A 12,333-nucleotide genomic window follows, 5' to 3' on the forward strand; every position below is an offset into this window, starting at 1 on the left:
TTCATCCAGGCAAAATTACATATAACAATAACCAGTAACGTTTACAGTAGGAAGCAAAAAATGTGAAATCAAAAACCTTGGTTTATAACTTGCACACTCTTACTCATATGTACGTATTGTTGAGAGGCTAGAACCAGAAGAAAAAAAAGGGGGAAAACCTGCCTCTGCCTGCTCCTCAATCAGCCATACATACTCGACTGAATGTGGTTCCAGGCACGTACCTCGCATTCCCCATCAAAATAATTGCAGAGCAAAGACACAAAATAGAAAAGACGAAAAACAAAATACCTATTTACGTGGTAGTTGTTTTGCTTCTGTGGCTTTGCCACACAGGCATGATGTTGATGCTAATGATGATTGGTAGGTGCATTAGGCGAATGTGGGTAGTGCCACTGCTGTCATTGTTGTAATGGGTGTAATTGTTTTTGCACGGCCTTTACAGCTGCAACTCGTGCAGCAATCGCTGCTTTATTAGCTATTGCTACAGCTCGGTTCACCCTTTCATCTACTTTGGCCACTTCATATGCTCTCTCAGCAGCTCTTTGTGCTTCCTGCACTTAAAATGGTATTCAGTAAGAAAACTCATATAGCAGTGGTAACTGGTAAGTGCTTGTTCAAATCAAATAATTAAGGTTTTGCATTCAGTCTTCACATAAATCAAGAGAGTATTTCTATTGCGGAATTGTCATTTTAGAGGAAGACCTCAGGTACCATAAAGTCAAAAGAAAAAAAGCCGGCCTAACTCTAATGATTGATAACTTCTGCAGTGGACGTAAGTGGAATTCATCCATACACAAACTTTCAACAAATTACAACAAAAATGGTATCATGAGGCTCCCCACAAACCAGATGGCAACAAATACTACAGTCTCATAAAACCAAAATCAATTGATGTAGTCTCCAAGTGTGTAATAATTCATGGTTTATGTCAAAAAATAAAGTATTCCAGTTTTTCGGAACGATATTTACCTAATATAGTATGTGAGTAAACTTGAATTGATAATTAAGTCAACAATATAAAATACAAAAAAAGTTACGCAAATCAAAACGATATTTACCTACTATCTACCGTTGTAGACCATCACATTTACAGTAGAATTTATTCCAATGAAACACTGATACCACAAGGACATAAGGGACAATTACCTGGACTGCGTTAAGCACTTTGGCATGGTTGGCAGCATAAGAAGATCCAGGTTGGTTGTTTATATCTAGCACCCCATTTTGCCAATGACCAGATTGTGTTTCCCCATTTCTGAAAGTGTACATACCAAGTCCCTGCTTTCTTCCTTCATGCCAGGCTCCTTCATATCGATGCCCGTTCCCAAACCGATATACTCCAAAACCATGCATCCTATCAGCAAAATATTCCCCAGCATATGTGTCACCATTTCTGCGTTATCATATACAGCAAATCAGCCCTGTGCTTGCAAATTTAACTTTCACTTGCATATATCAGAGGAACAAGTTTTCTTAACATATGTTGGATAAACACAGATGCAAGCACCCACACACACGTATATGACAGTGGAAGAGGGGAAACTAGATCAGTTTTCCTTTTGAAATTAAGAAGATATAAGAACAGCAGTCAAAATCCAAGGTGTCTTGTTTATATTAAAATATAAAATAAATATTAGATTTACGAGACCCTGTAGAGAATGTGTCCAAGAATGCCTCACATAAGGTATGAGATGGTTCTGAACGCCATGATGCTGAAAAATTAGACCTTTTAACCTAAGTATTCTAATATGATGCTAGCCATAACCCACATTCGAACCTAATAACCTACAACCTTGATTTTTTTTGTTAATTATGCAAAGGAACAATGAAAAAACCAACTGAAGGCCTGACCGACTTGAAACAGAGCATCTATAAATTCTTCAATGAAAAACACAAATAACTAACTACAGAGGCAGAAATCAACAAGTTTCTAAACTTGGTGCAAAATGTATAACTATTCCATTAAGCACATAATACTTCAAACCTTATTTACACCTAACTAGCCCGAAAATTCCATACCACATCCTAAGTACTGTAAACAACCGAGCATCAATACCATACCACATAGAACAACAAGGCCACTAGACGAATCAGTGTTCAATTCCAAACATCAAAATCACATACAAGAACATAGAAAACAGAACACATATACATTCGCTTAACATATCTTAAGAAAGATGGTAAGTTTTACCTGAAATGATAATGACCAAGTCCATGTTTGACACCCCACTTAAACTCGCCAACATACCGGCTTCCATCCTCGCAAGTATGTATTCCACACCCATGACACTGCCCATTAGACCACTCTCCGGCATAAACATCACCAGTGAAGAACCTATACACCCCAATTCCATGCCTCAAGCCCTGCCTATACTGCCCACGATACCGGCTACCTCTGGCCCAAGTTTCCACACCATAACCATCATACTTCTCATCCACCCAATCACCTTCATACCTCCCACTCATATGATAGTAATAAACCCCACTTCCTGAACACTTCCCTCTATCAAATTCACCCTCATAAACATCCTTGTTACTATAAACCTGCACCCAAGACCCCGAATTCGGCTTTTTGTCCAACTTGGGCTTCGACCCAATTGACCAAAGAACAGGCTGAGCGGGCTTAGAGACGCGGGAAGACGAACAAAGCTTGATTGGCAAAGAGCGGGAAAGAAACAACCGAGTCGAAACAAAACGGGGAAGTGCAACGTTGAGAGAAATCAAAAGGGCTGCCGAGAAAGCGATCACAGGAGAGAAATCGAGAACGAAAGAGCGGCGGGAACTTGTGAAGAAGTAAAGGGAAGGCAAAAAGAAGAGGATAAGCAAGCGGCAGTGGACTCTGAGCAAATGCGCACAGCGGAAATGGCGGAAAAGCTTCAGGACCAGTGATCGTGTGGCGAAGGGAATGATTGCGAGTGAAGCGGAACACAGAAACGAATGCGAAGAAGAAAAGGAAGAAGAAGAAGAAGGGCGGAAATTGAAAGGAGTGTGGCTATGGCGGTGGAAGTGAATCTGGTGGTGGTGGAGAGAGGAGAGTGTGGGAGAGTGGGATAAACTGGAAGGTGTTTGGTTCATTGCAGGATTGTAAGAGATGGGTTCCTCATAGATTTTGAATTGGGTGTGATTTTGTTAGGATTGGGCTGCTGGGTTTGGTGATTTCTAGGTCTGGGTTGCTTGGAGATGATCAAGTTGGTGGTTTGGTTTGGTGATAACATGTGGGACTAATTGGGTATTTGATGATTGAGATTTGGGTCTGAATCTAAAAGTTCTTTTGAAATTGATGCGGAAGTGATTTCTCTCAGCTTCTGCTTTTCTGCTTTTCCTTCCTCTTCCGATCTGAGTTGAATTGCATTTACATACAGATATTCTTCTTCTTCCTCTCTCTTTCTCTCTCTCTCTCTCTCTCTCTCTAGAGCTTTCTCTCTCTTCTGTGATTATTTCTGGGTTTTGTGAGATTCAGAGGAAATGGTGGATATATCAGATGAGTCGCTGCTGTTTGTTGCTCTGCGGTGGTTTTCATGTCTGGTTTTCTGCAGAAGCCAAAACCGACCTGAGGTGGTTTTTCTTCTCTACTTTATAAAGCCCCTGCAATTTACGATATTTGCTGAAATGCCACCATCCTTTCTTGTATTTGAAGACACAAGTGGCAAACCTGGATTGGATAATACTGCTGACCGTAATTTTAACCTTGTGCTAGAAGATAATGCTGAGTGTATTATTTACAAGGGATGGTGAAGAATCTTCAATGCTATCGCCTCTCTTTTGATTGATGCTGTTTACTTGTTTAACTTGAATTGACATTTCATTTGATTGTGATGCATTCCGTTTTTAAGCTTTTTTCTTTTTAAAAAAAGATGATAGCATTGAATCGACAACCGATGCGTTTTCATAGAATTATGAATACATGAATTTTGAGGAAGTTTAGTTGATATTCATCAATTCAAGTGGATTTTGATTGAATTTGACATGATTTTGATTCAATTGATTAATAACCATTGTTATTGTCAATTGTTATTATTATTTATTGAAATGGTGATTATGACTAACAAAATTATCGTATGTAATGATAGAGGCTAGAATGATGGTGTAAATGACATGTCATGATTGTCGACAAGATAGTGATAGTAAAGCTAGTGTATTTGGTCGTAGTGATAGTAGTAGGGTGGTGGTAGCTAGTCATAGATTGCATTAATTATGATGGATGGAGTTAGAAGTGAGTAAAACAAAATCAATCAAAATGGCGAGATGACTTATATATACATATATATATATATATATATAAGGAGTTTAATGCTAATGTATTTTTCGTACCCATTAGTATAAATTTATCATTATATAGAAAAAAAAAAGAATAATTCTACATTGTAGCACGTACTAATAAAATGACTCTCCTATGATAGATGAAAATTTGTTGAGAGAACTTGAGACCAACTAGATTAAGCCAATAATTATCTTCCTTTGAATATATTCTTTAGTATAACAATATATTTTACTCTAAGAGAAGGGAGGATGATTAAACCACATAACAAGCAACCTAATTTGATACCAAAGATTCATCCGTTAATAGATAAGAAAGTAAGTCGTTGAAGTTAGCTCTCAAGTACTAAAAATGGAGTGCAGAAATCAAATTCCATCCTTCCAATTCAGAATCCATGTTGCAAATTGCACACCAAATACACATACCAACTTTTCATACTCGATTTAAAAGCAGAATTTATGGAAGAAGTTATTTTTTTTTTTATCAATTTTTTGTTAAAAGGAAAGCAACACATCAACTGCGTACAAAAAATAAAAGTAACCGAATGTATACGGTATACATAACATGATGCTATATTCCAATTTCCAACAAATAAGTGCGTACATAAATCCTACTGCTCACTTGACTCCACTCGACTCGACTCTAAAGTAATTAGACATGAATATTTAGAGGCTACACGATACATTTCTGATCACAAAAGAAAATTGTAGAGATGAACTGGTTATTCTCAGAGCGCCAACAACCCTGCTTGAGCTAATAAGAAACCGAAGAAAACAGGTCGCCGGAAGCCACTACCAAGAAAATTATTAATACTAAAGCCAAACTGAACACGTTCTACAGAAACTCACCAAGACACAGCTAAAATTGAAAATGAAGCTTGTGAGTGGCCGCAAAGTTGATTGTAAGTGGATCCGAGGACACATAAAAAGGGTATCTATATTCTGACAACTTGGGGAAGTAACTCCACCTGCACTCAAGAACATTACTGACAGAGGGGAGTAAGTCTCACATGAACTCCTGCCCTGGCTGGAGCTTGAAATTTCAGCATCATGGCTTGTGAAGCTTGAATCCGAACACTCTAGGAACATAACTCTGTGATGCTTTCTGTGGCTTCAGGTGCCCGTATGTCATCAAGAACAGGTGAGGGAATGTACTTCCGAAATAGGCTCCATCAATGTCTATATAGCGTTAAGTCACTCAGAAATCAATGCAAGCATAAGTAGTGAGCATTGTGTCCGACCATCAAAATGAACCAAATGCCCACAATGATGTTATAGATCACAAAACACAAGGCAGGATATTGATAAGCGCAAGGTGCGAACAAAGTATGCAGTAAATTCATGTTTCTTAACAAAATTCCAGAATCAAATAGTATATTGCACTTGAAATTGACTACATTAAACAGCACTATCAGCAAGAAACTAACAAATATTCCCAGACAGAAAATCAAGCTGTTCAAGTTAGTACTGATGCTTAACTATATATAAAGGAAGCAGCCTACAACCCAACCCCACAACATGTAATCCTCTTCAAACAGACACCCATAACAACTATAGATGCAAGTGAATTAGAAGAAAAATAATAATTAATTGATGCATTTCATCTAACAAAGGTCTAACAAATGAAACGTAAGAAACATGGTTTCAACCTACTTTCCACATAACTTACAGTAAAATGAACTAATGATTCTTCTCATGGACAAAACCTACAAATCGAATTTAAATTGAAGAAACCCCCTGCTCAATCTAAAGTCTAAACAATTTATTAATGCTTAGATTCTGGACATATAAAAACTAACTAATGCAAGGAATAAACAACAAATATATGATGAGACATGAAAGAAGATTTTGTGCACAGCATCTTAACAAACCAGCTACTTGCTTATATGCAGCTAGCAATTGTAAATATAGGTTCGATAATATAAAGGATACTACCTTGATACTTCGATCGAGGGTAGTAAATATCTTCACACTTGGGGCAGTATATTTTTACAGTGCTTGACCGTGGGATATCTGACTGGCCAACTGGGAGGCAGGGTTGTCCGCAGCAGAAAACTCTTGGGCATCTCCCAAAATCATAGTTCTTGTACTTGTCTAGCTGTAGATCCAATAGCACAATTCTACCAAGTTACCAAATTCTACAGTCCAGAATCAATGAAACTGTCAAACAGACAATCAATAATAGAAACTTACCATGGCAGCCAAGCCTTTGCTTGTCAATATATATCGAACATGAATAAGACCGTAAAGCATCTCTGCTGCTGATTCAATCAATTCATTTTGTTCTTCTGTGAACATATCACCTGCCCAAAGTATATATCAAAATAGGAAAACAACCTTATCGGTAATCAAGGAACAGAAATATGTCTTTACATTTTAAAACTGGGTTATCTATTTATTATCAAAATATTTCTCACTACATTCTTTTCTCAAAAATTAACCAATGGAATCTTAACCTCTTCTATAAGTATTCTTTCCAACCTTTAACAAGTAAGAATTATATATCTCAGTGGCCACTGGCAACCAGCGGCATTGCCAGTGACCACAAAAACACCATGGTTAGCAATGATTGGGGGAGAGGGGTAGTGGGAAAGGGAAGGGAAGGCGGCAAGAGTTTTTTTTTTCCCGTTTTAACAGGAGGGTAAAATTGAGTTTAACATTTTTTTAAATCAGGGTTTTTAAGAGTACCTTTGTTGGATCATAAAAAATCATAATACTAAGCTGGGGAAATACACAAAAGCAGATATTAATATCTTAAAGTCCACAGAAATATTTCTAACAAAAATAAAGTTTAATCATATAGCTGCATGGAAGAGTACACATAATTGTACATAGTTGTCTAACAGAAATAAAGTTTAATGTTAAACACCATGGTTGTCCATCACACGAGATAATAAACCAAGACATAAACTTACCATGAGAAGATTCAACATCCAAAATTAAATCAAGTGCATAATCATAGTATGGCACTTGGCTGCTTAGCCCGCAGAGGTTAAAATCATCTTGTATGTAATCATCATCCACTTCACAGAAAAATTCATTTCCTCGCAAATTGCAAAACCATGAAATCCAAGATGTGTCATCCCCATCGGAACCACTAACATCTGACTCTTCACTGTCTGTCTCAGATTCTTCTACAATCAATTTAGATACATTACAATTAGTAAACTTACAGAACTGAAAGCTTATATCTATCAATGTACGTTCTAGTCATAAATCAAACTTCATTAGAGAGTACCACAATCACATATATCAATGAATTTTAATGAAGAAAAGTATTGTTATGGTTTTTAGAGAGTACCACAAATCACATATATCAATGAATTTTAACTGAAGAAAAGTATTGTTATGGTTTATAAACATTTCTCTTATACAAAAGAGACATATTCAGATTACAAGAGTAGAGTTTTCTTCAAGTTGAAAGGACACCATCAGACTCTAGCTCAAAATGAATAGATATTAATATCACAAAACGTGATATAAGACCAAACTGTTTAGCATTACTCCCTAGAAAAACACATATTCCACTACCATGACAGACTCTCGCAAAATTTCAAGCAAATCCCTAGAAAAAAAGTGCTCAGGTAGCCTCCTGGATTATGGACCTGGTGCTGGTCTAAAAGACTGTCAAAATCATGTGAGGGAAGGGATAGGACAGCAGGCTGAATAACAATCCAATTGGGCCACAAAATTACAGCATTTCTTCTATGGATAAGCTTGCTGAAGAAACACAATGATGGCATTTAATCAGGGGCAGACCTTTATGGTGAAAGACATACTTTAGTTTTAGCTCTCATAAGCAATAAATGGAAGAATGATATAGCAACGTCTGATTCAAATACCACTGACAGGCTTCAATGGATAAAACAGAATGCATATCCGTAACACGCATTGTCAAGTGTTATAATAGAATTCCTAAATGGACACCCATGGGATAAAAACAAGTATAATGCACACACCCAGCTGATATTAAGGAAGTACAAATTTTCTCTTTCAACCGAGATGCAGTCCATCTCTTCGAAGTTTATCGAAAAGCGAATCTAAGATATACAATGCTTCTTCTTCTTCTAAACTAGGGTTAATGCAACAAAGCAAACCACAGATTATAACAAAATAATGATGCTTGGCAGGCAATCGATCTATAATCTTCCCAATTAAAGAGAAACCCACAAAAAAAAGGGTACCCAAATGGTAATAAAATCGAATTAATACGAGAAAACAAATGTGAAGTAAAGAAAGAAAGAAACTTCAAACCATCGGAGCAATTGTTTTTGGTGAGAGACGCAGAGGCAGAGCGAGAGTTTCTGTGATCGGAGGGAGGCTGCTTACCACCCATAATAAGCGGCTTATCCTTGCCGTTCATTGCCCTAGAAGTGGAGGGCGAGGATCGCTCGAGCTGCTTGTCCAAGGCGTCGTTGATCCGCTGCTTCCGATCAGCGGCGGGCCCCACCACCTCCGTCGCCTTAGACCCACCCAACCCTCGCTCTCTGTACATCTCTTCTTCTTCTTCTTCTTCTTCCGCCTCCTTCGATGCCAGATAATAATCTCACCAAAACATGGTAATTTTAATTTTACCCAAAAAAAAAAATGTAAAAAAAATTGAAAAATTGAAAATTGTAAAGGGAAAAAAAACCCCTAGGGCTGAGGAACTAGGGTTTTCAGTTTTGATTGCTAACTCATACCGCCGCTGGAATTCGTTCGTTCGGGTTAAGCTAACTCAACCTCTGAGAGGAGAGAGGAGAGAGGAGAGAGGAGAGAGGAGAGAGAGTATTAGTGCCGAAAACACAGAGAGAGAGAGAGGAGAGAAAGCTTATAGCTTATAATTATATTCTGAGGGTATTATGGGCATATAGTTGGATATTGATGGACAAACGACATGAGGGAGATCTAGAGTTTCGGTCGTTTTTAGATTCTGTAGAGAGGAGGGTAGGATTTGGACACGTGTCAAGCGACAGGGGAATGTTGGGTGAATCGTCATGTGGGGCCCAATCGAGTGGGAGCCAATAGGAGTAGAGTTGTCGCCAGAGATATTTTCGCTGATTTTAAAAAAAGAAAAATCATTTATAATACAAACTCTAGTATACATATAGGGATGAATTGCTGGGAAATTTTATTTGAACTTCTATAATTTATTCCTATAATTTAAGGTTCTTTAGATATAAACTCGTACAATTTGTAATTTTTAGATTAAAACTAATATATCTTTAAACATCCAATATAAATCTAAAATTCAAATATGTTGCCACATTAGAAAATAAATGACCTATTACTTCAGATAATTTACAACACATGCCACAACCCTTCTAACGTTTTCTCATACACAACCCTCCAATTTTGGCTTCAATCATGCCCACATAATATGGGCATTAAATTCTAATTACTCCTCTCGACGTTTTTTAGCCACTTATAATCATATGTATTTGAAATAAAATAATATTTTTATATTTTGTAGGTAAACCGTTTCATATATACTTTCGTCACATTATTATATGGTGTGTAACAAAATTTACGTATATTTATATGTAATATATAGGTAAATTAATGTTGTAGGTAAATTAATTTGCATGTATTAGTACATACTTTGGGCACGTTTTATTGTTACCATATGGATGTCTATGTAAAGTGATTTACCATATTGGTAATTAACTTTGAATAAAATAACATTTCTATATGTTGCCGATAAATTATTTTACATGTATTAATATATAAGGCACATTTTATTATTATTATATATGTGTGTGTAAAATAATTTGCCTATATTTATATGTAAAATATTATTATTATATATGTGTGTGTAAAATAATTTACCTATATTTATATGTAAAATAACTTTGAGGCAAATAACATTTCTTTATGTTGTAGGTAAATTATTCTCCATATATTAGCACAACTATTAGGCACATTTATTGATTCCCCACATATTTGTTAAATTACATCATATATATTGTGATCGAATCACAGTATGAATATTAATGCTTATTTCTCTTTTCAAGAATCATTAATCCACCTTTTAATCCGTATACAATTAATTGTATAGGTAAAAAATGTAATTAAGGGTATATTAGGCATTCAAAAAATGTACAATGGTGAAGTCAAACATAGTTAATTAATTTGCTTGTGTGGAGCCTAGTCAATGGGTTTTAATCATGTAAAAAAATTATGTCAGGTTTTATGTAACGAAAATTGAATTTCAAGGGCTAAAGTCATATTTCAGGTTAATTTGTTCTATACACTCATATCATTTTTAATTAAAGTATCAATATCTCTTTAAATCCAAATTTACTATCTAAACTATCCTCACAAACTCAATTCAATATGCAAATTTACACCCATTATTTTTACATTAGAAGTTACTCGGATCAGTTTCATGAAGATCCATGTTAATTAAATCTATTAATCTAGTTAAACACAGTGACATGAGACAATGAGAGTCAAACTATAAATTAACTAAATCCTAGCTAGTTTAACAAATGACGCATATTGCAGGTTTATTCCCTAGCTGGGAACAATACCGAATTATCGGACTGACACGCTTGATTCCCCTTGAGCCACCCTTTTGTCAGAGAAGCTCTACTCTTACAATAAGTAGGGTTCTGATCTCATATATAAGAGGTAGCAGTACTAGTGAAAGCATATGCAAACTCTCTTCTTCTCCTCCTCCACCTTTTCTTGTCTTTGACCTTGATAAGATGTTGCTTGTTGTTTTGGCAGCAGTAGTAGCATAAGTAGAAGTAGGTTTCTTACATGTGATGAGTAGTGTTGGAGATATGGTGGTGGTGGTGGGAGTCATGATGATGATAAAAAAGAAAAATCAGTTTTTATTTCTATGAATGTGTCTTAAGATTTTTGCCACAATAGAACGTCGAAGAAAGATTAGTGATGGTTAGTGTTTGATTATTAGGAGTGGGTTTATTGACAAATTTTACTTTTATAATTAAATTCATCTTATGCATGATGGTGATTATGCAATAGGATAATAAAGACATTTCATAATTAAAGTTTAAGTTGGGTGTAGATAGAGATTAAATGGGTTCAAATAAAATTTTTCAGTACAGATTAAGTCCTTAAACTATCACCTCAGTAAAAATTAGGTATCTGGATTATTTTTTCAATAAAATAAGTTCCTAAATTTATTAAAATTGGTAATTTCATCCCTACATTACATTCAAAGGTATCTTATCCAATTTTTTCTTAACTTAAGTCACTTTACACACTTTAGAGTGTACTATGGTTATTTTCCCACCTATAATCCCTTAACGTTTCATATGTGTTGTGAACTTAACGTCTAATTTACCCTCCAAAGTTAATTACATTATTTCTTATGTAAACTACCAATTTACCCTTCAAAGTTAATTCCCTGCACTATTTCTTTGTGAAAAAAAAGTAATTTAAAAAATAAATTATATGGTCCAAATTTAAATCCAACAGCTAAAGTAATTTAAAAAATAAATTATATGTTTCATATTCTTTCATAGTGTTCCACTAGTTTCATAGCATCGATTTAGTGATTTTCAATATTTATCGGAATCTAAACATTTTTAGGTTAAAATGTTCAGAAAATTAGATTAGGATAGTCTACATCATTCTTTTTTTTTTTTTTTTTTTAAGTTACTTTAAGAAAAAAAATTATCTTAAATTCATTTGTTAATAATCTCGGGCTAAAATTTAATCTATAAGGGTTATAGGAGAAAAACTGTTTCCAGGTAAAACGTAAATTTTATGGGTTAAAAATTTTAGATTTTAACCCAAGGGTTGGAGATGGAATTAAGAAAGAGTAAATAACATTTTACCACCTCAATTTTGGGTTGCATAACAAATTCATACCTTATCTTTTAAACATTACAATGTCATACGTCAACTTATGAATTTGTTGTAATGTTAGAACTCCTAAATTTTCTTAATTTGGGCGTTAAATGATGATTAGACAAATGTAGGGTCAACGTTTTTGCTGATATAGATGTTGAGTTTGAGCCATGTGGATAAAAGATGATAAAAAATTAATATTTATAAATATTTGAAAAATATTATAAAATAAAATATTTTCAATTTAGGCCTTTTCAAGGCAAAATGTGGATG

The 12,333-nt window shown here is 35.2% G+C and overlaps 2 protein-coding genes across 7 annotated transcripts; both read right to left on the reverse strand.

Moving 5' to 3' along the window:
• On the reverse strand, window positions 1–3,574 carry LOC103961068 (phosphatidylinositol 4-phosphate 5-kinase 9). The gene is made up of 3 exons (XM_009373579.3): window positions 2,192–3,574; window positions 1,147–1,393; window positions 1–551 (listed from the first exon to the last, which is right to left on the reverse strand). Exons 1-3 carry the CDS (start codon window positions 3,073–3,075, stop codon window positions 399–401), a joined length of 1,284 nt encoding a protein of 427 aa, XP_009371854.2. The 5' UTR covers window positions 3,076–3,574; the 3' UTR covers window positions 1–398.
• A 1,240-nt stretch (window positions 3,575–4,814) lies between these two features.
• Window positions 4,815–9,039, reverse strand: LOC103961067 (putative casein kinase II subunit beta-4). Of its 6 annotated transcripts, none has more exons than XM_009373575.3 (5): window positions 8,512–9,039; window positions 7,173–7,391; window positions 6,451–6,545; window positions 6,190–6,355; window positions 4,815–5,436 (listed from the first exon to the last, which is right to left on the reverse strand). In XM_009373575.3, the coding sequence occupies exons 1-5, from the start codon at window positions 8,750–8,752 to the stop codon at window positions 5,306–5,308; spliced, it is 852 nt and encodes a 283-aa protein (XP_009371850.2). In that variant the 5' UTR covers window positions 8,753–9,039; the 3' UTR covers window positions 4,815–5,305. The 6 variants fall into 6 exon arrangements, with proteins under 6 accessions (XP_009371850.2, XP_018506369.2, XP_009371853.1 ...); XM_018650853.2 differs by having other exon boundaries at window positions 6,451–6,560; window positions 7,173–7,388; window positions 8,512–9,038; XM_009373578.3 differs by having other exon boundaries at window positions 6,451–6,560; window positions 7,173–7,388; window positions 8,587–9,037.
• Between the last annotated feature and the right edge of the window lie 3,294 nt (window positions 9,040–12,333).

This window comes from the organism of the source record quoted next, unplaced genomic scaffold, assembly GCF_019419815.1.
Source record: "Pyrus x bretschneideri cultivar Hongxiangsu unplaced genomic scaffold, Pyrus_bretschneideri_v1 Contig34, whole genome shotgun sequence".
Taxonomy (NCBI): domain Eukaryota; kingdom Viridiplantae; phylum Streptophyta; class Magnoliopsida; order Rosales; family Rosaceae; genus Pyrus; species Pyrus x bretschneideri.

Coding starts and splice junctions, on each gene's coding strand:
- LOC103961068 (XM_009373579.3), bottom strand. CDS start 3,075: ATGAACCAAACACCTTCCAGTTTATCCCACTCTCCCACACTCTCCTCT. Junction 1,394..2,191: donor CTTGGTCATTATCATTTCAG/GTAAAACTTACC, acceptor ATGATAACGCAG/AAATGGTGACACATATGCTG. Junction 552..1,146: donor AAGTGCTTAACGCAGTCCAG/GTAATTGTCCCT, acceptor TTTTAAGTGCAG/GAAGCACAAAGAGCTGCTGA.
- LOC103961067 (XM_009373573.3), bottom strand. CDS start 8,752: ATGTACAGAGAGCGAGGGTTGGGTGGGTCTAAGGCGACGGAGGTGGTG. Junction 6,561..7,172: donor GGATGTTGAATCTTCTCATG/GTAAGTTTATGT, acceptor TACTTTGGGCAG/GTGATATGTTCACAGAAGAA. Junction 5,437..6,189: donor TCGATCGAAGTATCAAGGTA/GTATCCTTTATA, acceptor AACGCTATATAG/ACATTGATGGAGCCTATTTC.